The sequence below is a fragment of the Liolophura sinensis genome, chromosome 10 (assembly GCF_032854445.1).
Source record: "Liolophura sinensis isolate JHLJ2023 chromosome 10, CUHK_Ljap_v2, whole genome shotgun sequence".
Lineage (NCBI taxonomy): Eukaryota > Metazoa > Mollusca > Polyplacophora > Chitonida > Chitonidae > Liolophura > Liolophura sinensis.
In genome coordinates this window covers 9,827,538-9,855,366 of record NC_088304.1, presented here as the reverse complement: position 1 = coordinate 9,855,366, position 27,829 = coordinate 9,827,538, and the positions used below count along the sequence as shown (strand labels likewise).

At 39.7% G+C, this 27,829-nt stretch overlaps 1 protein-coding gene across 1 annotated transcript; it reads left to right on the top strand.

The window, feature by feature from the left end:
- The first annotated feature begins 1,250 nt into the window (after positions 1–1,250).
- LOC135476439 (cytochrome P450 3A11-like) lies at positions 1,251–18,707 on the top strand. The gene is made up of 14 exons (XM_064756465.1): positions 1,251–1,554; positions 2,351–2,447; positions 3,645–3,697; positions 4,595–4,691; positions 5,108–5,233; positions 7,021–7,109; positions 9,514–9,659; positions 11,008–11,132; positions 11,784–11,946; positions 12,285–12,442; positions 15,546–15,637; positions 16,036–16,173; positions 16,337–16,496; positions 17,039–18,707. Exons 1-14 carry the CDS (start codon positions 1,481–1,483, stop codon positions 17,117–17,119), a joined length of 1,599 nt encoding a protein of 532 aa, XP_064612535.1. The 5' UTR covers positions 1,251–1,480; the 3' UTR covers positions 17,120–18,707.
- Positions 18,708–27,829: the final 9,122 nt, after the last annotated feature.

Below are 27,829 nucleotides of genomic sequence, written 5' to 3'. Positions count from 1 at the left end.
CTAATCCTCATATTAACTGTTTAGTGATAAACATGGCAGGAAACGTTTGACACAAAAATCCGTTATGCTTGTCAAAGTGCTTGTTTTAATGACGGCTTTGGTTAATGTATTCGTAAACAGTCATGTAATAGTCACTGTGACGTAACTGGAGAATATAAAAGAACATAAGATGAAAACTGTAAAAATACCTTTATTTATATTTAATACCTTTTTGAATAGAATTAAATCCATTTCAATGCTGGAATTCTTATTTCTACCACGTTAGTTGTGTATTTTCGTACACCGATAGCGTCAGAGAGTTTCTATAGTTTTTAAGCTCTGGGAAACTATTTATGTAGGGTCGACAGATATAAAGCCACATTATTCCTGCAGTTGTCCTCTATATGGATTCATCAACGTTGATTAGAACAGCCAAATCCCTGAAACACATCTTATTGCCTTGACACAAATCATTCCATAGAATGGAGTCGCCATGTAAGCTAATGTATGTATGTATGTGTGTATGTATGTATGGCCTCAGAGAGGCTAAATCTTGTTCTTTGCGTACGGCTATTGACAAACTTATCACATGAGGCCTAATGTGCACTTCAATACAAACATCTATTCTCGCTGTAACTGCATGGTTTAGAACGATAAAGAAAAGCATGGTCATGGCCTCATGGGACCCAATACTATCGATGTGGTACAAAAGATCCATTTTATACATTTGTAACTTCCAAAAAAGGGTGAAGGTATTTTGGGCGTACCATTCTCAGGGGCGAATCTGAGAAGTATAACGATGACTTTTTTGATGTTTTGATTAAATTTTAATAGACAAACAAACGAACTATCCAAAATAATGGAGTTTTAAATATAGACAATAAACGTTAATTTATTTATTTATTTTTTTTGTTTGCTATTCTGAAGCTTGCGCCATTCCCATGCATGTACACAAAAAGTAAGGGTGATTGAGCGCAAGGGTATTTGTACATGACGAAATCTGACTGTCAGCAACAGCTGTAAAATATTTAGTTTAATTAATATGACGGCTGAATGTAACGGACCCAACAGCATAGGCCTAGGCCTATCTTACAGAACTATATCACTAGGGAGATGGTCCTGGCTCTGCACTTCTTCCATATAAGGATATATACCACGTGAGTTAAAAAGTAGCCAATGGCAAAGATATCTTGCGAGGAAAAGCCCATCGCCCCGCTGATATATCCCGTCTGGATATACAAGTAGGGTCAACAGCGACTCACTCTATTACTCTAGGCTTATAAATATACAACATCTCAACTGCAACACGGCAGATATATCTGCGTACACTTAGTATGGGTAAGACGTCCTATACACAGACACCGTGAACCACACTACAACCCTGCGAGGCAGGTTTTGCTCTGAACGAAGCTGGACGATTTACCTTCGCTGCGCACGACGGCATACTGTCAAACAGTATACACAGGGTCTGTGTGAAACCGTGCAAGTCTCGCCCTAGAACATGGACGTCTTTGGACTGTTCAACCTGCCCCTCTGGGTAATCATTTTGGTAGCGGTGTTAATCCTGTTTTACCGGTAAGTCTCAATGTCATAAGCTAACGAAGATCTAAAGTTCTGGATATCTAACTGGAGTGTGTTTACGTTGTATTTGTAAAAGCCTAAAAATAGAACCAAGGGAGGTAAGCAGGTACAAGTATGTTCCTGTACCTGGTTATGCGCCTACCGTAGAACCTACGTACGAAGTGACTTTCCATATACTTAATAATGGATTGACTGATGTTTAATGCTTTGATTTTTTCACTCACAGGCTAAACTAAAGCACTTCGTCAGTTACCCATCATATCTGACTTCAGGCTGCACACGAAACGGGGATAATCGTCTATTACATGAAAACACAACAACTAATTTAACCATAGGCCTATAGGCCTAGTTTTTTCGGCAGAAACTTTGCGAATTTTGTTCGGACGTTCTTGGTAACTCTATAAATCAGCTTCTTTTCAGAGTCCTGAAGATGCGATGGGAGGCGCCAAGCAGAATCCCGATGCCGCGTAACTAGTAACCCACGCTCATATGGTTAAAAAGGCAAAACGGAGTTCCAGTGACGTCATCGAAAACAGCTGCGTTCTCGGTTTATAGGAATAACTGGCAGGATTATTTAAAATCTTGATTTTTTGAGTATGCGCGGGTTCCTCACTTTGAGCTGCGATAACTCGGTTCATGTGGGACATTTTATCGATGCATATACACACACTTGCTCGATAATGTGATCTCCTCTGTTTAGGGATTTAGGTAACGACAGAATGACCATACTGCATGCATTGTGTAGGCCTAGTGTGGATTAGAATGTTATTGACGGTAATGTCTGTTTCAGCTATCAGACCAAAAATTTCGGCGTTTTCAAAAAGATGGGTGTCCCGTTCCCCAGCCCGTGGCCTATGATGGGGAATGCTCGTGTTGTCTTCAAAAAGGTATGTGAGCCTAGATGATCACACACTCGCACAAGCTGTCGTCTTATCAAATATAAACTGATGTCCCACCATTAACCCATGAAACAGCTTTTTTTCTATCTGGCGGTGCCTGCTGCATAATTTTGCAATTTTTCCTCACCATACACGTAAAGTCTAAAAACGGCAAAGCTGGCATAAATCACTGAGTTCATCGCGTCCTCCATCTTTAACACCCTGTAATTTATGCTGGGGGTGTGTTGCCTCTCAGCCAATGAGAGATGTTAAAACTGCCGGCTTGTTCGTGTAAACTCGGAATCTACGTCCAACCTTCCGGTTTCCCGATCGTCAAGCGGAAAACGAACTGTACTATTCACTACCTTCTCTGAACAAGAATTCTACCGGAAATGTACGAACTGCTCTTCGGCGGTTTCCAACGGCAATTCTCCTCCTAACACAGAAGACTTTAGGATTAGTTTTTAGGCAAAATGGAGTCGCCCACAGCGGATTTTGGCGCTGACTTTATTTATAATTTATCAACTTGAGGTACATATTAGAATTGTTTTATGGTATGCACCTGCGAGGAAATGCTACTCTTTTCAGTGGTATTTGTTTGATATTTAAATTTTTTCTCCTTTAATGTGAATGTATGTGATGACAAGACAGTAATTCTAGACCAGTGACGTATAATAAACTGCAATTAACATCACTGCATTTTTTTTAAATTTTTTTTTTTACCTAATTCCAACTTGAGGTACATATTAGAATTGTTTTATGGTATGCACCTGCGAGGAAATGCATACTCTTTTCAGTGGTATTTGTTTGATATTTAAATTTTTTCTCCTTTAATGTGAATGTATGTGATGACAAGACAGTAATTCTAGACCAGTGACGTATAATAAACTGCAATTAACATCACTGCATTTTCTTTTTTTTTTTTTTTTTTTACCTAATTCGGCTTAAGCTGCGGTGTTAGAGGGCGTGTTAATTACATTTGCATGAACAATTGGAACCAAAGCCTAACTGAGGTAAACTGAAAAGAGTCCCTATTTCACCGGTTACGAGTGACCATTTGCAAGCTGTCACACAGTCGTCGCTGCTCTGGTTTTACTCTTTATGCTGTACACCTTTAATTGTCAGACAGTAACGAATATTAATGCATTTTTGTCAGTTGGATTAAACATCCTATGGTTTTAGTTGATATCTTTTTCTTTTTTTCAGGGATTCGTTGAAGCGTATGAGGAGTGGTTTAAAACTTACGGGCGGGTGTTTGGGTGAGGACTGGCTCATGAATATGCAGATATGTAAATATGTACGCTGTAGGCTAAGAGTTGAACATTCAGACTGAATGTCACATTCGGAATGAATAAAGCGTTTTGAGCATTCTGATTGGACAGAAGGATCCGTCACGTGGCTTGTCAAAATGGCGGCCCTATTCCAACTGGCTATACAATGGTCGGTTGCAGGCTTTTGTATCAAGATGGATAGTTTCAATTTTTACATCGTAAATTATCCTGTTATCTCTGGCACTCTGCTTCATGATTGTGTCTAATGCCACTTAGCACGGGGATAGGGGCTGTATGATCATCGTGATGAATTAGATCGCCACTTTGCATATAAGAACAGTTGCAATCAAAGCCCAACTGAGATACATATTTATTTATCGACAACTTATATTCTAGCTTGTTACAAGGTTTGAATACTGATTTCACTGAGTCGCCTGTAACATACCTTGCGCCTTTCCTACATCATTGAAAACTGCTGACTGCTTCTCTTTGCATGATTTCGTCCTATTTTCGTACTTCATATACTTTATTAGTTCTTTGGTAATTTGTGTTAAACGTCGTTTTGGGAATTGGCCTTGCAATTCTTGACCACAACCGCCCTTATTGGTTGACGACTGGTTTGACGCATAGATTTGTACGTAAATAAGAGTGCCAGTAAGAAAAAAAAATTACTTGCTGCATGGCCAGTTTGAACTCCCGAAATGTTGGTCTCCCTACGAGGCCAGGATATCAACTTGCGAGGCGTTTTCGTTATACGTTAAGAGTGTGCTCATCCATATTCCAGGACATATAAATCAAAATGAATTATCAAATGAAATAGTTAAGTATTATATATAAAGTATAGTTCTAAATTCTGTAAATCTTTCACTACGATGCTTGTTTCAGCCATTTTGAAGGTCAACAACCCATGCTGGTTGTGGGTGACCTGGATATGTTAAGGGAGATAACTGTGAAGGAATTCAACAGTTTTACCAACAGACGGGTACGGTGTTTTACTTGACATATGGTGGCAAGCAAAATAGTCTTGAAAAATCTGTATTAAATGATCGTGCGCTACTCTGACCATATACATATTACCTCTGTAGTAACTATAGTTTACTGAGGCCAAGCCTATTTAAACAATTAAAGAATTAAATAAAGTATGCGCATTGTTTAAATATAACTAGTTATCCTCGTACTGAGAAGGGTTTGGGGAATTTAAAACCTGCATCCCAGGATTAAAATTTCACACCCTGGGTTTTAATACACACATACCCTTCTCAACACACTGTTGTCATCTACCATATACCAAGCTCACCCACTTGATAAAAAAGTCAAATCTATTAGTGGTAATACGACTGTTTTGCGTAGAAATATACATGTGCTAAGAATCTGACTCAGTGTCATTCGTTTCCTCAGGACTTCGGCGCTGCGGAAATTGCCGAACCGCCGGTGACGGAGTTCCTAACAGTATTACAAGATGACGATTGGCGCCACAACCGTAACACTCTGACCCCGGCCTTCAGCGGTGGTAAATTAAAGAAGGTCAGTTAAGGTCACACAATTCTCTAACCAGTATAAGCGTTTGTTGGTAAACGAAGATCACATTGTCCAAATATAACCCATTTTAATATGCCACATTGGCCAAATATAACCCATATTACTAAACCAAAGCCACATTAGCGAAATAAAACCCATATTAGTAAACTTAAGCCACATTGTAGAAATCTAACCCATGTTAGTATACCAAAGCCACATTGGTCAAATATAACCCATATTAGTAAACCAAAGCCACATTGGCCAGATATTTATGGTATGCACCTGCGAGGAAATGCATACTATTTTCAGTGGTATTTGTTTGATAATTAAATTTTCTTCTTCTTTAATGTGTAACCTATATTAGTAAACCTAAGCCACATTGGTCAAATGTAACCCATATTAGTAAACCAAAGCCACATTAGACAAATGTAACCCATATTAGTAAACTTAAACCACATTGACCAAATATAAGCCATATTAGTAAACCAAAGCCACATTAGACAAATGTAACCCATATTAGTAAACTTAAACCACATTGGCCAAATATAACCCATATTAGTAAACCAAAGCCACATTGGCCAAATGTAACCCATATTAGTAAACCAAAGCCACATTGGTCAAATGTAACCCATATTAGTAAACCAAAGCCACATTAGACAAGTGTAACCCATATTTGCAAATCTAAGCAACATTGGCCAAATATAAGCCATATTAGTAAACTTAGGTCACATTGCCAAATGTAACCCATATTAGTAAGCCAAAGCCACATTAGCCAGATATAACCCCCTATTAGTAAACTTTAGTCACATTGCCAAAATTTAACCCATATTAGTAAACCAAATATGTCATGTCTGACATTCATATACCATTCGTAGTCCGTAAAGGGCGTTCCAAGTCGATAATCGCAAGATCCATTTCCAAAACAACGTTTAACAGTAGCTCCCAGAGACAAAGGTATGTAAGAAATTATACAAATAGGAAATAAAGCTGGTAACTCACGAGAGAGAAGCGGTCACCAGTTGGCCACATTGCCCAAATATAACCCATATAAGTAAACCTAAGTCACATTTGCCCAATATAAGAAATGTTGGCCAGGAATAGAAGCCACTTATAGGCATTGAGGCATATATCTTGAAGACAGCCGCTTTCGTTTTTTCATAAATCAGTCAACATTTATCTAATATCTAAAAACATCATAGAATGGCTAGCTATATATATAGCACCGAAACAAAGTGAAAAGAAATTTGTGTTTTGCGGAAATGGCGAGAAAAAGTACGACAAAATATTGCGGAACTACTGTGAAACGGTGGCGAAACGAACGAATGCGATTATCCATTTATTCCACTTTACAATTCAGAAACACATAGACTTGTTTGACAAAAGAATCACAGTGGTTTGCAATGTACCGAGCTGTAAGAAAAAAATATTGTTACATTTGTGACATAGACTTGTCAAAGAAAACTGTTGTAATATTTTATTATGTGTTAGTATTCTGTATTGGTGTTTCCTTGTGTAACATTATAGTAAGACTTACTCCTAGAAAATAATCCGTTAAATTTGACAGCAAGAATGATGTATGAGTGATGTTAGAGTGAATTTCGTTAATGTGGCGGATTATTCAGTTAAGTATAGCACACATTCTGTTTACTCAACATAAAAATAGTAACAGACAAACAGGTTAATAAGTACTCTATTGTGCTGTAGTAACAGAATTCTAGCATCACTTAAACAGCTGAATTTCTGTTTAAATGAAACAGTTAAGTTTTTGCTGTAATATTTGATGTTGTTTACAGATGATTGGTATGATTGTTGAGGCTGGTGAAAGCTTTGTGGCCAAACTAAAGACTAAGGCAGACAATGGCGAACCCGTGGATATCAAAGGGTAAGACCCGATGGCTTAAATAGATGCTATATTTGCATTATTCAGTTTGCCAATAATTTTATGAGTTATGTTTCAAGACTTAAATATGTTATACCGGAAATTTTTGTAATGCAAATCCATTGCAATCTTTATATATTCCATCTTTTGGACACCGTTGTGACAAAGGATCTCAAATATTAGAGAATTGTTACCGTATTTACAGGTGTGGTTGGGTTTGAGCAATAAACTTGTTCACAATCCTAATAAATTTGTTTCCGTATTTACAGACGTACCGCATCGTGCACAGAGGAAGTTATTTATTGTGTCCCGAAAATCTTATAGTGAAAGAGAGCACCTGACAAGTGTTTGTGTCCACTGAAAGACTACCATTCAAAAGTATCTTAAACCGGCATTAAATATTTTTTTAGATTTTTTAAATCCGAGTAAAAGTTCAGTGAAACTTCGTCTTCATACAGCTTCAGCATGTGTCCATTATCGACAGCACGGTGACGTCACATTTACTCTAGCTGTCTAACGTCGAAGTTATTTTCCGTATTATAGTCAAAACAGTAGCCTGTGGCAGATAAAAGTTGCGGACTTCGCCAATGAGGTGCAAGTGATAAATAGCTTTCTCGGAAAATGAACATATTGGAAGGATATTTCTTCCACTGGTTGAAATGATGATACAGTAAGACTGCTATATCATTTACAGTTTAAATAGCCTGCACGGCAGGGGTATTCTTGGTTCAGGTCGTACCCTCCGGAGGGGCTGTGCTAGTGATTTTGACTCCAATTAAATGTTCACCAAATTACAATAGGATTGTTGTACAACTGGATTCATGCTCATTTCTGAAACAAATGACAATAGATCTAAGTACTAATGACGCCGGACTAAGCATTCCACTGTCGCTGGGTTATATGCTTCAGTTTTGTTGTGGTGGTTTCTAAGAAAGCAGTGCTGACCTTGTTATCGCGGACAGAGAAAGCACTTCGGTTTAAACACGGCTTTTCAATGATTTTACTGTGTTTTTAAAAAGAAAACAGAAAATAACCATGCCTTGTATGCAAGAAAGACAAAGGAGCAAAATTTAAATTGTTCAATTCTCATAAACTTAGAGAAAAAATGATATCGTAAGATTTCATTAACTTTAAACATTGTCTGGTGAGATGCCGTCTTCTCATTCCCATCAACCTTCGGCATCCCTAATGAGTTTTTCATTGACTCTGATATTTATTAGTTAGAAACTGTGGACGAAACGCTAAAGTGAACAACAAAAAATGTATTTTGGGAGGTGAATGCGGTTTGGGCAGAGACGGTATGCTACTGTCTGACATTATTTGCTATACCCTCGTTGACGCGGCTTATCATATGTCACTTCATGGAGTGAACGGGTAGAGGCTACGTCACAGCTTTGGCCGCGCAATCTGATGGCAACGTGTTCGACTGGATGAAATTCTGAAGATGTCTGCCTCGATTCACAATGGCCATTTATGCCCTATTAACATTTTGTTCTACATGTTATTCGGTGACATCTCATTTAAATAATAAAGTGTGTTACTTTTTCAAAAGCTTAAAAATCCTGCTTTCCACTGAAATATGTTTTAGCCAAGCGCTGTCTTGCCCTTTAATTAATTGTGACTCTTACCATGTGTATGCACTGGCGTTCACACTGAGCATGGAACATGTTCATGGTGTCCAAAAAGGCTAATGAATTGATTGTTACAGCTATTTGCAGATATGGCGGAGCTTTCACACCGAACTTGTTCATAGTGTCCAAAACGGCTAATGAATTGATTGTTACAGCTATTTGCAGATATGGCGGAGCTTTCACACCGAACTTGTTCATAGTGTCCAAAAAGGCTAATGAATTGATTGTTACAGCTATTTGCAGATATGGCGGAGCGTTAACGCTGAACTTGTTCATAGTGTCCAAACGGCTAATGAATTGATTGTTACAGCTATTTGCAGATATGGCGGAGCTTTCACACCGAACTTGTTCATAGTGTCCAAAACGGCTAATGAATTGATTGTTACAGCTATTTGCAGATATGGCGGAGCTTTCACACCGAACTTGTTCATAGTGTCCAAAAAGGTTAATGAATTGATTGTTACAGCTATTTGCAGATATTACGGAGCGTTCACACTGAACTTGTTCATGGTGTCCAAAAAGGCTAATGAATTGATTGTTACAGTATTTACAAATATGGCGGAGTGTTCACATTGAAATTGTTCATAGTGTCCATAAAGGTTGATTGTTACGGTGTTTACAGGTATTTCGGAGGGATCACACTGAATTTGTTGGTATTGTCCAAAAAGGTTAATGATTTGATTGTTACGGTATTTACAGGTACTTCGCAGGGGTCACACTGAATTTGTTCATAATGTCCACAAAGGTTAATGAATTGATTATTACGGTATTTATAGGTGCACCGAGGCCTTCACCATGGACGTCATCGCTGCGACAGCCTTCGGAATGAAACTGGACACTCAGATTTCACCAGACGATCCTTTTATCAAATACGCAAGGAAGTTTTTTGATATCAAGCTGAACATGGCCTTCATAATTTTATGTAAGTTTTGAACCACCTTAGCTTCATTACTAAAATACAGTTCTTTTTTAAGGTCATGCTTTGAAACGATATCGCGTTTTTATTTCTTCATTTGATAGGCGCTTTACGCTGTACGCCAGAATATTTCAGTTATACGACCATACGGCCATGCGACATGATGGTGGGAATAAACGGGGCAGGGCCAGGACAGCCCTTCCTCGATTGACCGGAGAGGAAGCTAACATGAGCTGGAGGTGAACTCATAGCGATGGCTACTGGGTCATTGTGCTACACTAGAACACTATGAAGGTAATTGTCCAAAAAGCCCCCAAGAGATCTTTTGGCCAGCAGTTAGAAGCATTGGGTTAGAAATTGTGTGGTGCATGGTGCACAAATGAAAAGGGCTCGAAAGGGTAAAATTGCATCAAGTTGACTGAAATTAACATAGGTATATAATTATAATGATAGAAACATTGATGAAACAATAACACTGAATCAACTTGGATGGCTCAAAGTATTCATTCCTACAACACAAACATTTACACTTTATTACAAACAGATATACATTTGAACACATGTGTTATGTGTTTGTAGAAATTGTAGAATCAGGAAAATTGAACTAAATTGTTTTTGGAATGAATTACGGAATCAACCATAAGCTAACTTCCCGTCCTACCTCATTGTTTAGTTTTCCCTCAGCATTTTGTGTAATACGGTGTAAAATGGTAGAAACAAAAAATGGAGGAAAATTTTTGATCAACCCAGTGAATGAATCGGCTTTCGATCAAATCCCCACTAGAGCACCTTACCTACTTTGATGTATAAATCGCTCCTGGATGAGAGAGATCTTCAGTCGTATTGGTGAGAGACGGGCGTCTTCAGAAGCAATTACACCCTGCGCCCCCACCCCCACATCCCCACCCCCCTTCTCCTACTCATGCACAGCTGCACCCACTATCCTCGGGTCTCATGAAATACAACAATGAATCATGAATATATGAGACCAAATTCAGTCATATAACAGATCTATACTTCTTACAGCGCATGCACCGCTCTCTACGCTCGCATACATCGCTGCCACCACTCGACAAGCTTGACCTTTGGGGCCTGTGTGTGGCATGTAGGCTTGTTGAAGCTTAACTTCACCGCCTATGTCCTTGTGATGACCTATAACCAGCATTCATGAGTAAAATTGTTCCAGGTGTCCATTCGAATAATGCTGCGTATACAGATAAAAAGTATGCATGTTTATAAAGTATTAATAGAGACAAAGGCTGAGCCAAAGTGTGTTGATTTTTTTTCTGACATATAAAGCGAACATAGAGAGCGGCGCATGTGCTGTGAGGTCACATGTAATTTCTGGTTTCAGTTTTCTTTCCCTTTTTGACACCACTTATCAAGATTTTCAAGCTAGAGATTTCCCCGAAAGTTTCTATAGAATTCTTCAGGAACGTTGTAAACCAGGCTCTGGAGGAGAGACGAAAAAATCCGGGCGTAAGTATGTTTTTGTGGACCATTTTTTTTTTTCGGAAGAGGGTTGTGTTGGGGTGGGGTGGGTTTTCCGCTGATCTCCAAGGCAGGTGGTTGACCCGGATGAGGGAGGGTGGTTGGCATAAAAGGCAGGGTAATCTATGATCACACCTCATCGAGTTCCGTTCATGATGATTTCCTTGTCATATATAGTGGAACTTCTTCAATGACTTTCCAAAGGTCGATGGTTTTTCCCCGGGCTCTCCGGTTCAGCCACCATAAAACTGACCCTGGATAATTCTTGACCAAGGCTTCAAATAAACGAAGAAATGAAAGCACTTCCATTCAGGATGCCATATAGTAGCCCAAATAGTTTTAGCTGGGGCGAGCGGCCCTATGACAGTACGGCGCTGTTGTTGTTGTTCTTACCTTATTGGGGACCATATGATAAATCACAACGATGTACCTAGCAAGCTTCATTACATAAGGCCCACCATCGGTTGAATTATTTTCTATCAAGGGCTTTTACTTCGAACTAAGGTATTTTACTATGGAATGTATCGTTACTAGCGGTATTGGGAAAAGCACAATGTTTTTATTCACTTTTTATAAAAGCCATTAAGTTCTCTTACGAATAGTAGTACGCCTCATATTGCAAGCATTTATTCCTTGCAGAAATATTCAGATTTCCTTCAACTTATGGTCAACGCCAAAAAGGAAGCCGATTCAGCGGCTGAGAATAACGATGGTTCCCATAGCAACGGCGCAGTCGATGAGGCTGGTGGGGATGACACTGGTGGGGATGACACCCACTGGAAGGATAAAAGAAAAGGAAAAGGTATAAGCCAGGATTAGTTTGACCTTTAAGTTACTTTGGAAATAACTATTTTTATAGGTTGTTTTTATGAATTTGATGATGGATATGGTTTCACGGGTTGACGGCGTGAAATGTGATTCGGAAGCTTCGCCATGACATATGTTTGTGTCTCCGTAGGTCTGTTATCTGACAGTGTTTATGTATGTTTATGACGCCGTATATCTACGTTCCGACAGTGTTTACGTATGTTGATATCACCGTAGGTCTATGTTCCAACAGTGTTACGTATAGTTATGTCATCTTAGGTCTGTATAACCATCTTGTTTGCGTGTTGTTTACATATGCTTACGTCATCGTAGGTCTGTCTGACTCTGAGATTCTGGCAGCCTCTATCCTGTTCTTCATTGCTGGCTTCGACACCACAGCCTCAACACTGGCCCACTTGCTCTACCACCTGGCCTTGAATCCTGACCACATGGACAAACTCATCGACGAGATTGACGAGCACTACCCGAATGTAAGTCACCTGTCACTCACTCACTTTGTCAGTCATTACGCACCTGTCCTACCACCTGGCCATGAATCCTGACCACATGGATAGACTTATCACCGAGATTGACGAGCACTACCCAGATGTAAGTCACCTGTCACTCACTCACTTTGTCAGTCATTACCACCTGTCCTACCACCTGGCCATGAATCCTGACCACATGGACAGACTTATCACCGAGATTGACGAGCACTACCCAGATGCAAGTCACCTGTCACTCACTCACTTTGTCAGTCATTACGCACCTGTCCTACCACCTGGCCATGAATCCTGGCCACATGGATAGACTTATCACCGAGATTGACGAGCACTACCCAGATGTAAGTCACCTGTCACTCACTCACTTTGTCAGTCATTACGCACCTGTCCTACCACCTGGCCATGAATCCTGACCACATGGATAGACTTATCACTGAGATTGACGAGCACTATCCGGATGTAAGTCACCTGTCACTCACTCACACAATCACACACCTGCTCTACCACCTGACCATGAAACCTGACCACATGGACAGACTTATCACCGAGATTGACGAGCACTACCCGGATGTAAGTCACCTGTCACTCACTCACACAATCACACACCTGCTCTATCACCTGACCATGAAACCTGACCACATGGACAGACTTATCACCGAGATTGACGAGCACTACCCGGATGTAAGTCACCTGTCACTCACTCACACAATCACACACCTGCTCTACCACCTGACCATGAAACCTGACCACATGGATAGCACTACCCCGATGTAAGTCAGCTGCCACTCACTGAGTCAATCACCTGTTGATTCAATCACTAACACATCTATTCTACCACTTGACCACACGAACAGATTTATCTCCGGGATTGACGAGCGCTACCCGGATGTATCACCTGTCACACACCTGTCCTAGCACAACCTAGTCATGAACCCTGAAGACATGGACACGCTTATCGAGATTTATTCAAAACACCTGCTTTACACCTCGGCCACGAATCCTGACCACATGGACAGGTCTATGTGGTCGATTTAAGAGCATCATCGGGATGTGATTGACGGAAACAGCGGATCTCTTGTCGGTATTTACAGACGATCATTGCATGAGCGCGGGATACAAGTGGCGCGACATTTTATTTCTGGTTTCTTTAACATGGGTTTGTAAGAAATCCAGATTAAAAATAAAATTACAAACTTACCAAGTTCGTCAGAAGAAAATTGCTGTGGCCGTTTATGTCTGTTTCCAGCTCGTTTGTGAAATAATTGAGGTTGAATTTTTGGTTTTCTTTTCTTTTAAATAATGGCAGGAAATACAGACTTGATTCAGGATAAACTGGAAGTTAGACCCTATTTCCCCTCAGAAAATCTTAATTATTACCCTGATATGGTAAATCTATGCATCGATGCTGGCACCCGTGTTTTTAGTGTCATGTTTCGGTCAAGCAAGGCGGAGTTACTCCGTGCCTTTTGGACGCTGGCCTTTTCGCTTCCGTGCAATTCCGCCATGTTTGGACAAGAAACCTTGCACAATAATAAATTACCTTGGACGTGAAACAATGACGTATTTGCATATCCAAGTCATGACATTTCCAGTCGGAATCCACGGGTCACGTGATGGGAGGAAAATGGAAGCGGCATTTGTCAGTCATCCCCCAAAGAATTGAACGTTACTCGTGCATCGAAGTCGATTGTATTTTTGTCGTGAATATTGAAGTAGAGTCCGTCCTTATTTGTTTACCCTTAACAGGTTGTGTTGTCATGTGAACGAGTTTTAAGACGGTTTGAGCAAAATAACATTGTTTGAAACCTTATGTTGTCTGGCCGATATTTATTTATTTTATTTATTTATTCGATTGGTGTTTTTTCGCCGTTCTGAAGAATATTTCACTTATACGATGCGCGGCCAGCAACATGGCATGGATGAAACTGCAACCGATAGGCACGGATGTTTTGGCCCAGCGTGGCCCAGAACTACTTGGCACGTTGTTTGCCCTGTCCAGTGCTTTCTAGGCGAAAGAATTAACTGGTGTGTTAGAACCGGATTCCTTTTCCGGCGCAATGGCGAATAGGGTCGAAGTGTAATTTACTATTATAACCTTGCAATGCAAGAATAATGCATTACCAGTTTGTGCACAAACCGTCATGGGGGGTAATGAAAAATACATAAAACAACGTCCGAATTACATTGAGCGGGAAAGGTGTTCCATGGACGGTACTGATTGTGATTTGAAGACGACTAATTATTTCCCAGAATTCCTCTGTATTACGTTGTCTATTTTTAGTAACATCAGTCTAGTGACCACAGACGGCGGACAGACACTCAACTATATACATATGCGATGATATCACACCTTGGCACACTTTTTATTTTCAATTAATGTACTCCAGCTATAACCATTAGAAAGGTGTAAAATTAGAAGTTGTGTAGCAGACTTCCATCAAAATTTTAATTTTTAAACCCTCCCCTCTCCCCTCCACAAAAATAGCTAATTATTAACGGATTTATTATAATTTGTGGATGTTTCTCAAATGAGATGAAATTTTGTTTTTTCAACTGAACATTTTACATAAAAACCTTTTTTGACTTTTGATAGCACCAAAGTTCCAAACGAAGCCAGTTGTGAATTGAGACATTAAAAATATTGCGATGCCGGTCACAATTTGTAATCAGGAACACTCAAGGCAGGATTTACTTATGTACTGAACACTTTATGAACGATAGGAAAACATGCACATATAAATTAGACAGATTCACACTAGCTGGTGTAACTTCAGCTATGGCACAATTGTATCGCAGAGTCGGTGGTTCCGGGGCTCTGGGTTTCCTTTGACAAGTGACAGTACATTTTTATACAAAAACATACTGCATAGTAACAAACAAGTTTTAACAAGGTTTACAGACAGACAATTGTAACAGTAACGTACATGACTGGTCCTGATATGCAGCGTTGCGGTGGATTAAAACAGTAGGTGGTCACCAAGCCTACAGTTCCACTGCAAGACCAGATTAAAACAGATTATATGCAAGGCCTGCTAACATTCACAATACAACAAAAAGGTAAAGAGTTAAAAAAAGTTTTTCAATTGTCTAGGGAAAAGCTCCAGACTACGAAACTGTCGGCAAGCTGTCTTATCTAGACATGGTAGTTCAAGAGGGACTGCGTATAAATCCTCCTTTTGCAAGGTTAGTATCTTCATTATCCTTGTATTCTCTTCCATTCATCTCCATCATCATCGTCGTCATCACCATTGTAATTATCAGCATCAGCATCATCGTCATCACGAGACAAGTTTGACTGGAGCCTGTGCAACGCATGTGGGCTTATTTAAGGAGAGCGAGATCACTTATTAAGATCAGCACTTTTCAGTAAAACAGTTTTAGTTGCCCGTTGCAGCCATGTTGTGCATACTCTAAGTAAAGAAAAAACATATCTATCAGATTTTTTTCTGACATCACTTTTTGCTTCATCACCATAGCGTTCTTCAGTATTTCTATCCAAAATTGCACGTAGTGGCGGTAATGTATAGAGAGCGACGACTAAAACCATGTAAATAACGATATTAGGTCTGTTTTGTCTGCAGGATGGATAGAGTATGTAAGCGTGACGTCACTATAAAAGGTATCCATATTCCAGCCGGGATGACCGTGGCTTTGCCTATATACATGATTCACCATGACCCCGGCTACTGGACTGACCCGGAAGTGTTTGATCCAGAAAGGTACCAGTCACCTGCCTTTGTATAAATGAAAAATTCTATGGAGTAAATGAAAATAGTATGGAGTAAAACAAGGAGCAAATAAATAATTTTTTAAGTCAGAGACATTATTTTCATTGGCTAAATAACATACCACGTGATACTGTAATTGATTTTTATTGGTCAGATTCACCCCGGAAAACAAGGAGAAACACCATCCGCTCCAGTGGATCCCTTTCGGGTACGGCCCCAGAAACTGTATCGGGATGAGACTGGCTCTGTTTGAGATGAAGGTCATCATTGTCCAACTCTTACAGAGGTATAGATTTGTCCCCAACAGTAAAACGGTGAGTAGACACCAGTAATGTGGTACAGTGTCTGTACGGAATACATAGTTGTATGTTGTTATAGACGACATACATAGTCAGTATGGCCCGTACAGCTCACCGTACAAACCAAACGGCAGTTGGTTGCAATTAACTGTAATTAAAAAAAACAAAAGTCTTAAGAAGTATAGGGGAAGGTATTTTCAAATACAGTTTTTCTACAGTTTATTTTGATTTGATGTGCCATATTGTTTATGTACTTATTTATTTATTTGATTGGGGTTTTACGCCGGACTCAAGAATATCTCACTTTTACGACGGTGGCCAGCATTATGATGGAAGGAAACCGGACAGATTGTTGCAAGACCTTCCCACGTGCGACCGGAGAGAAGCTCCAGGGTCATTGCGCTTTGCTGACACGCTAACCCCCTCGGCCACGGAAGTCGTTTTTCTACAGATGCTTCCTTCATTTTTCGTAGTCTCTTGCCTTTGAAGGTGTTGTGAAGTTGAAATGACAGACTATAATGCTTTATTCATATGGTAACTGCTTTTCTTCGCTTTAGAAACCACTGAAATTCAAGGACAACCCTCTTCTCTCCAATACCAAAGATGGCGTCTGGCTAACTGCTGAACACAGGAAATAAGTCACGTGATCCGACTTGATGAGAACACGTTCTCACTCGAAGTCAAATACTTAGCGTTAATTGGTCGACAGTGGCGAATGGAGATCATGGGTTAAAGACGTTTTTTGTGTCACACTCGAGTGCACACGAGCTGCATCCTGATTGGCCGCTGCACTATTTTGAATGCGCTATATACACGTGACATATAACATAGGCTTTACATACACCGACGAACATTGTTAGTAGATGACGGAAAGAATATAATAAGCAACTTGTAAAGAAAATGGGCACATACATGCATTGATAAAATATAGGTATAGAATAATAATTTCCATCAAGCCTGTATCTATGTGGCTTCCACTTTTCGATACCAGCCCTTTATAGAAAGTAAAATATATAACCAAATGACCTCGGTTTATTCTTATAACGTGAGTGGTATGATTCTTACAACTTTCTCCAAAGGCATTTTTGGAAAATGCAAGATACCTATATCTACGCTTGATTTGTATATAAGTTTTCAATCATATTCGAATAATAATAATACTAATAATTGCATAAAAATCAACTGGATTTTATACAGTTTTTGAGTTTAGAGTAAATGTATATCCTTTAATATAGTGCATGGTAAAAGTGTCTCGTGCTCTATAGTTTTAATAGATGTTTTATGTATGCAGTATACTACATGCATATCTGATTTATTAACGATCAACCAGTCACAAATGTTAATTGTCATTTAGGCGCAGCTCTGGTCCATTTAAATGTATACAAATGTGTTAGTAAAATATTATCTCCCAAAATTTGCTCAAAGCTCACTTTAAATGGCTCAGAAGAGCGATTTGCGCAAATATTTCCATTCTAACGATTTATTGCTATAACTGCAAAAATATGCCTCCTGAAACCAAAATCATTCTTTTAGTTTCCTTTCACAATATTGTTCTGCATACTGTCATTTTGGTTCCAGGAGATATTTTGCAGAAAATATTTAAGTATTACAACTTAAAGATTCTGCGTTCGTTATGGATATTTTGAATCTGTAATTCCACATAATATGCGCTCTTCTGAGAGAGAGCAGCGCCTCTGGAAATGAATTCTTGTGTTGTTTAAATCCATCCCAATTTCTGGTTCCAAAATCTTTATGTGCTTTATGATTTTACTATTTTTATTATATTTATCTTTCTTTATTTTTTTAATTTATAATCACTGTAAAACATCCTGAATTAGTTTTTCTATTAAATATACGTATTCCCTTGTGTGTGATTTATTGATGTATTTATTTCATTGTTGATTAACGCCACATAATCGAGATTTTTTTCCCCTGGTACAAAAACGGTCACAGTTTTAAGAAACTAAGAAACTGACTAAGAAACTACTGCAATATTATACTAAATGATGAACTTTCCCACGTGTAGAGACTAAGGCGCCATATTGGAGACATCCCAATCTTACATTGTCGACCACATAGTGTCACCAATGCCCCCAAAAGAACAAGAACTAATGAATTTTGAAATCAACGTGTGTACCATGGGAAGCATAATAGAAGCGTCGTATAAGTAAAACATTCTTCAGTACACGACATAAAATATCTATGGAATAAATAAATTATACTAACACTGGGCCAAACAGTCCTGTTTTCTTGCTCTATGTGTTGTGGGTCAACGAGGCAGCAACAAGTTACGTTTTGGTATGACCAAACTCCCGACTTCAAGGCGGACGTTCTAAACACTAGGCCGCTGAAGTGGTCCCATTAAAGAATGGTTCAGAATTATGCGATCCTGTCAGTGAATAATCCTGCGAATTATGCGATCCTGTCAGCGATAGCTGGCGAATGGTCACATGTGTTATCGGTGAAATACGGCTACAGCATACAGAGTAACACCAGATCAGTGACGACAGTGTGATAGCTGGCAAATGGTCACCCGTATTACCGGTGAAATACGGCCACAGATCAGTGACGACAGTGTGATAGCTGGCAAATGGTCACACGTGTTACCGGTGAAATACGGCTACGGTATACAGAGTAACACCAGATCAGTGACGACAGTGTAATAGCTAGCAAATGGTCACCCGTATTACCGGTGAAATACGGCTACAGCATACAGAGTAACACCAGATCAGTGACGACAGTGTGATAGCTGGCAAATGGTCACACGTGTTACCGGTGAAATACGGCCACAGATCAGTGACGACGGTGTAATAGCTGGCAAATGGTCATACGTCTTACCGGTGAAATATGGCTACAGTATACAGAGTAACACCAGATCAGTGACGACAGTGTGATAGCTGGCAAATGGTCACACGTGTCGTCACTGGTCTCTTAGGAAAATAGCTATCACACTGTCGTCACTGATCTGTGGCCGTATTTCACCGGTAACACGTGTGACCATTTGCCAGCTAACACACTGTCGTCACTGATCTGGTGTTACTCTGTATGCTGTAGCCGTATTTCACCGGTAATACGGGTGACCATTTGCCAGCTATTACACTGTCGTCACTGATCTGTAGCCGTATTTCACCGGTAACACGTGTGACCATTTGCCAGCCTCTTGTTAATTTACCTTAGTTAAGGTTTTATTCCAACTGTTCATGCACATGCAGCAAAGCAGACACCCTCTAGCGCCATGATTTGGGGGAAAAGACTGTATGCATGGCCAAATCGGCACCCAATAATATCAATGTGGTACTGAAATTCCACTTTACAAATTCCAAATATTTGAATGCATTGAATTTCGTTCAAACAATCTTTAAAAAAAGACAAACGTACTTTATGTACAATTTTCAGTGCTGTCTGTTAACGGTGGCTTTATTTTATGTTGTCATTAATCAACTTTTTAGACAATTATACCAAATATTTAAACCTGCAGCGCTGCTATATTCACGTGCATTTGTCGAGCTAGACTGCAATTATACGACTCTATTTGAATGCGAGGCTAAATCCAAATATGCTGAAGACTATATACTCTCTGATGCTCGTAAGCAGCTTATAATTTAATTAAGACATACAGAATAGAGGGGAAAACATCAACGACACTCTGATAGCTGGAAAATTGTCACACGTAACCGGTGAAATATGGCGTCTTATCAATTTACCTGAGTTGTGGTTTTATTCTACCTGTTCACAGTGCATAAATAGTTGCACATTACACGCACTCTAGCATCACGGCGTATATGCGCAGAATTAGGTTAAAAAAAGTGCAGTGATATTCATGGCAATTTGTTAGACGTCACTGGTCTAGAATTATTCAAAATACTGTGTTGTCACCACACTTCAGATACAATCACATTAAAACATTGCTTAGTCCACAAGCCGAATCCTGATTTATGCAGGAATACAATGTATGTCGATCGTACATGTATACTCAAAGTTGAGCGAGCTCAGGGGTAGATTTTATGATGAAATTTGATATAGTTTCACTAACAGCTATAATCTATTTAGTTATCTTGAAGCTCACTGACGAAATTTGACAAGACTGCATATATGTACCTGTCAACCCTCACGTTATTTACGCGAGCCACACCTTAATTAAACTGAACTTGGCACTAGACGCGTATACTTGTAGGGCTCCCTCGAGTAAAATACGATACCCGCGAGTTACTCTGCTACTCTCCACGAGGCATGTGAAAGCGGAGTACGAGTTTTGTACTAGTTCATTAGGAGTTATTACGAGCAATCCCGAGTTGTCCCGAGTTGCCCCGAGTTCGATACGATTTTGCTGCGATCGAGCTTCCAGAGCTTTCTACGAGCAGCCCGAGTTCTCTACGAGCCCGACACGTTGTTCCGATCACATGACGAACTCCTATCATTTCGGCCAGTAGTTCAGACTGCCGATGACGTTTCCGTCGTCTCCTGGTAAGAATTGTTGCCTCTGCGACAAATAAAAGAAGTTAAGAAGAGAGAGCCTATTGTAACAGCCATCTAGCCATAAAATAAATTATCTAGCCATAAAATAAATTATCTAATCAGGGAGTGATACAATCCTGCCAAATTTCGCACGATTTACCCGCTGCATTGGGGATAAGTTGTGGAGAACGCCCAATTACTCGTACAAAAATAGTATCAAACTTTTGTAATTCGTAAATAATTCATACTTAAATCGTCACAACTGGTTACAAAATCGTCACAACGGGACAACTCGTAGATTGCTCTGTAGCACTCGTACCAAATTCGTAATTCACTCCTAATAGACTCATCAAATAAGCTACTGCTGTCATGTTGCTGCCTGGGAGATTTCTTGCCGAGTTGAACGAGTTATAGATCGGGACTACCCGGGATGAAACTCGGATAAGTGTGAGAGCCCCTTAACTCTGACGTCGTATGTATAAGTTTCTGTGATTATCCTCCCATTATCCACACAGTCTATAGTCTATTTCTTTAGAGAGTCGCCTATATTCAGCCGTCTGTAAAATCATTCATACTCGCTACCAAAATTGCCTTTAGCCAGCGTCATATAACAACCCAAGCTCTACACATTGATACGTTGGGCGTCCATGTTGTTACAAAGAAATGGCAGTTAGAATACTTTTTCTAATTCATAATGTTAAACTCCGTAAGCTTAGTTTCGACACCAAGAACTCATTGCCTCAGGTGACGTCCTCATTATTCAAAACAAGTTGCATGCTGGACAATGGGCGTGGAGAGTAATTTGTTTTACAGTGGCTGCAGCGACAAGTGGTCAGAACAAACTCCATGCAATAACACCGCCTACACAGCTGTTTGTGCGAATATCTATCTCTAAAAGTATGCTGCCGTGAGATCATATACTACAAGCGATAAAGTAAAATTCATGTTTTAAATTTATATTATATTAAATCGTGCGAACGATTTCAACTATGGCAGTGTCAGAGACAGGGTTTACCGTAAAGTCGACAACAGTTCAGGTAATTGATGTCACCCTCCTTTAAAACGTGTTGAACTCCGCCGAATACCCGGCATGCCACTGGTTTTGGAATGATAATTACGTCACCCGAGGCAATTGGTTCTTGTCGCCGAAACCGAGCTTTATGGGGTTTATCATCATGAATTAGAAAAATGTTCTAACTTCATTTTCCTAGCAAGAATATGAATTTCAAATACATCCATGTGTAGAGCTTGTCACTGACTAAAGGCAATTTTGGTAGCCAGTATGTCTGATTTTACAGACAGATGAATATAGGTGACTCTCTGATAGAAACAGACTGTAGATGGAAGTGTCATACTGTACAGCGAAACCCCTAATGAGTCTGTATGTTAAATAGTAACGAATAGCAAAACATAATTTTATTTATTTATTTATTTGTTGTTTAACGTCGTACTCAAGAATATTTCACTTATACCACGGCGACCAGCATTATGGTGGGAGGAAACCCAACATTATTTAAGTCATATTAAACTTCATATGGTTTTAACTGAAAACTATGATTTTTTAAAGGGATTCTTGGATGCATGCGAGGAGTGGTTTAAGACTTACGGGCGGATGTTTGGGTGAGGTTTATTGTTTTATGAACATGCCAATACGTAAATAAGTACGCAGTATGCTAGGCTCTGCAAACAAGTTACCAATATATGACGCCATGTTCGAAAATATACCATCTTGTCGGAAGATATGTAGATAAATAATTGTTTTCTGATTTATGTATTTGATATCTTTGTGTTCTTGTCAGATTCTATAGACTACTTCATCTGTGGTATAGACGATTCATAGATGGAGAAATCCAAAATTCCAAAGTAAAAAGCATTACGATTTTCCGTTGTCTATTCCTTTGAAAGAAGACTTTAAACACACAACCACATCTCATGTTTTGATTTATTTATTTGATTGGTGTTTTACGCCGTACTCAAGAATATTTCTTGAAGGAAACCGGGCAGAGCCCGTGGGAAACTTACGATCATCCGCAGATTGCTGAAGACCTTCCAACTTACGGCCGGAGAAGAAGTCAGCATGAGCCGGACTTGAACTTACAACGACCGTATTGGTGAAACTATTCTATGCGGTGTACAGTTTATAAGACGTATACCTGGTATTTCCAGGTATACCGGAGAGTTCACACTGAAATTGTTCACAGTGTCCAAAAAGACAAATGGATTCTTATGGCATATCCAGGTATACTGGAGAGTTCACACTGAAATTGTTCATGGTGTCTAAAAAAGGTAATGAATTCTTATGGTATTTCCAGGTATACTGGAGAGCTCACACTGAAGTTGTTCATAGTGTCCAAAAGAGGTAATGAATTCTTATGGTATTTCCAGGTATACTGGAGAGTTCACACTGAAATGGTTCATAGTGTCCAAAAGAGATAATGAATTCTTATGGTATTTCCTGGTATACTGGAGAGTTCACACTGAAGTTGTTCATAGTGTCCAAAAAGGCTAATGAATTCTTATGGTATTTCCAGGTATACTGGAGAGTTCACACTGAAGTTGTTCTTATTGTCCAAAAAGTCTAATGAATTCTTATGGTATTTCCTGGTATACTGGAGAGTTCACACTGCAATGGTTTATAGTGCCCAAAAAGCCAGTGAATTCTTATGGTATTTCCTGGTATAGTGGAGAGTTCACACTGAAGTTGTTCATAGTGTCCAAAAAGGCTAATGAATTCTTATGGTATTTCCAGGTATACTGGAGAGTTCACACTGAAGTTGTTCATGGTGTCCAAAAAGGTTAATGAATTCTTATGGTATTTCCAGGTATACTGGAGAGTTCACACTGAAGTTGTTCATAGTGTCCAAAAAGGCTAGTGAATTCTTATGGTATTTCCTGGTATACTGGAAAGTTCACACTGAAATGGTTCATAGTGTCCAAAAAGCCAGTGAATTCTTATGGCATTTCCTGGTATACTGGAGAGTTCACACTGAAGTTGTTTACAGTGTCCAAAAAAGCTAGTGAATTCTTATGGTATTTCCAGGTATACTGGAGAGATCACGCTAAAGCTGTTCATAGCGGGTTACGATACGAGAGCTTCAACACTGGCCCACCTGCTCTACCACCTGGCCATGAATCCTGACCACATGGACAGGCTTATCGCCGAGATTGACGAGCACTACCCGGATGTAAGTCACCATTCACTCACTCACACACCTGTTCTACCACCTGGCCCTGATTCCTGACCACATGGACAAATTTTTTATTGAGATTACTCGAGCACTACCCGTATGTAAGTCACCCGTGACCTGTCAGTCACTCTCACTCATATTGGTGATTCACCTACTGTACCCCTATGTTCAGCTGTGATTACCAATAGAAAGGTGCACGTGTTGTTGAAGTCGTTTCCATCAGTAGTAAAATATTGAGAAAGTATTGTGCTCATTATGGATTTTGTGCAGTTTTTGACCATTTTAAATTTGGGTTGAATTTTAGTGTCAGGAACAAAAGGTACATTTTCAACAGTTGCTTTTGCTTCGACCGCTTTATTTTGCTTTAAAAGGCTCCTTACTTTTGATGGCACCAAAGTTCCAAGAGAAGACATTAAAGCGTTAAAACCAAACTTTATATCAAAATGTTTTTATATTTTTTAAAGAAAAGTTCCTGACTACGAAACTGTCGGCAAGCTGTCTTATCTAGACATGGTAGTTCAAGAGGGACTGCGTATAAATCCTCCTATCGCAAGGTTAGTGTCTTTATTATGTATGTACTCTTTGTCCCTTCATCAGCATCATCGTCGTCATTGTCGTCATCGTCGTCATCATCCGCAGCAGCAGCACCACCACCACCACCATGATCGTTTATTGTTATTATCATCATGGCCATCTTAATTCATAAGGGCTTTTTTGAGCATCATAACCATTGCCTCTGTATTGTCGTGAAGATTTCCACGTCAACTTCACATTTGTTCTATTTTCGTCATCAAAACTATATAAAGGACCAACACGTCACGCCATTTGGATTCTGATATAACGCTTTTGCCTAGATTATTCCTTCCGTCTCTCTGTTATCACTGAAAACTTTTTCACGTAATTTCTTTCTTTACGCACTTACATAGTTCTGGTGGTTAGTGGTGTTTTGGGTTCATCATTGTTTTGAGAATTTGTTCTGCGATTGTTGACCCACGGAAAGCCAATTCTTGTTGACGGCTGGTATACGAATATCTGTTTCGATGCAAAGAATTTGAGAAAAATAATAATGTTGGGGCACACTTAGGCTTGGCATACAAATGTGTGAATTAAAAGCATCATCATCACCGTCTTCGTCATTATATATATTTATTTGATGGGTGTTTTACGCCGTGCTCAAGAATTTATGGTGGGAGAAAATTGGGCAGGGCCGAGGAAAAACCCACAACCACTCACAGGTTGTTGGCAGATATTCCCACGCACTACCGGCGAGGAGCTGAATTCGAAATCAAAGCGGCCGCATTGGTGAGAGACCCCTGGAAGACCATGTAAAATGATGATATTAGTTCTAATTTCTCTGCAGGATGGACAGAGTATGTAAGCGTGACGTCACAATAAAAAGGTATCCATATTCCAACTGGCATGACCGTCGCTTTACCTGTTTACATGATCCACCATGGCTACTGGACTGACCCGGAAGTGTTTGATCCAGAAAGGTACCAGTCACAAATACGTGAAATTTCCTTTGACAGGTGCTTTTTGATCCCGTACTAAAGAATATACGTCACTTGCATACAATGGTGGTTAAGTTTCTTCGAGGGTTATATCTTGAACTCATCAAATTATAGGAATTATTACTAATTTCTTTAATAAAAGTTTCTCAGAGAAGCCTGTAGACCTGTGACTGGGCGAGCCTAATTTTCGTGAAAACCATCATCATGACGTTTAACTGTAATTAAGACTTCAAAGTTGGTTAATTTAGATCCTTTTGCTGGTGACTTCACCCTTAACCATGACAGAACTCGGGCCATCTTGTGTACAGGTACGTGAGCAACTTTGGGATCCTGACCATGCGCACGCAAACATTAAGGCACTTGCAATAGTGTACCGTTTTCAACAATAACGACGTGTATGTTACAGCTGAATATTTGTATTTATTTTGAAAAAAAGATGATGCAGCGCGTGATCAATGAACGAAAATTATCATGTAAACCAAGTGTGAATAATATATGGTGCTTTTATTCTTCGGATACAAGCAGGTTGTGCATTGCAAAACTTTGTGCCATATACAACTAGCGGCATTACATATGGTGTCTGCAAAATGCAAAGTCATGCTGGCCAAACCGTAAAGCTCACTGATTACAGTGGCAAATGCTGATGTAACAGGAATTAAAGCAACGTCGACGTGTGAGATGATAGTGTGTTGTATGTAAACATGATGGTAGCGAATTACTGGGTTTGTCTGGCCTGAAACAATTCCGAGGGATTCCCCCATCGTAAAAATAGCCCCTACATGGGCTTGTTTTATGAAGCTTACTTACAGATATCCCTGCTAATACAGCCAGATCGGTCGAATCACTGTACATGGGCCAAACCCTCGTTTGTATTTAGCAAAATACTAATTGAACATTTCTCATTGCTTTATTGTTGGAATATTATTTACACTTATAATGTTGTATACTCAACAATATGGATAATAAAATATATGAAATATGGACTGTGCATAATGATTTGTCTAATCAGCGTGACTGATAGAATCACTTATACCTATGTAATTAGTTTATTTACTTGCTCAAGAATATTTCCCTTTTCAGGAGGGGGCTGAATGTGGATGTACGTACGTATGCTTGATGTTTTAGGTCGTACTTAACAATTTTTCAGTCATATGACGACGAGGAGTCATTAGGTGTGTGTATATACCGTATCTTCTTGTGGCAGGGCGGATCCATGCCGTCAAAGTGCTGCCGCGACCGAAGTATCATGCCAAAGACACCAGACTTGACACTCCACCCAGTTACATTATACTGACACCGCAGCAACCAGTCCTGTTAGGTTTCCTTGATTTAACCCCTCAGTGCTGAGCGCTAAGCGAGGCAACAACAAATACCATTTTGGGGGTTTGAAAGCAAAGCAAAGAGTCCTTAGCGCCAGCGAGGCAACAACAAATACCATTTTGGAGGGTTGAAAGCAAAGCAAAGAGTCCTGTGAGGGCATTTCTGAAGTGGTGAAAATCGTCGCCGATTTACCGAAATAGTTCAACTTTTAGAGTGCACTGCTGTGGTATGTTTCCATTGATTCGGCCAGGCCATGATCTGTTCGCACTCTTTAGCCGCATGATGCAAAATGGTCACATTTCCAGTGATTCGGCCAGGGCATGATTTAAAAAAGTATTTTTGGCGGGTAAGGTGACCGACTGGCTAAATTCGGGCCGACTTAATTTTTTCGGGAAATTTGAGAATTTCTGTCTTTGTAACACAAACATTGCCGAACACAAACCAGTGTACTGCTCCAATTTACCGAAATTAGGTTCGTAATTACAGGCTTGCTCTCGTCGGAGTTAGAAGAAAAATCCATGCCATCCTCTACGTTACAGCACATTCATCTTCACATCATGAATGTAGGTCCTAAAATCTAACAACGGCATCTTTTAAAACCTAATGTTTTAGTAGCCGATAGTAACAGATCCGTTGGACCATGGAGGTATACATAGATACATATAGATAATTATAGATTCTTAAAATACCTCAATGGTTGGACATACCATTTAATACCACTAGTCAGCGTGGCTCAGTTCTATTCAGTACGTCAGTGCATCGTCAGATCAGCTGATCTCCTCGTGCAGCTAATACCTTATAATCCTGCAACTGCACCACACAATAAACAGATCCCTTTTAAACCCATGGATTTTGGTTAGGACCTCGAGGCTTC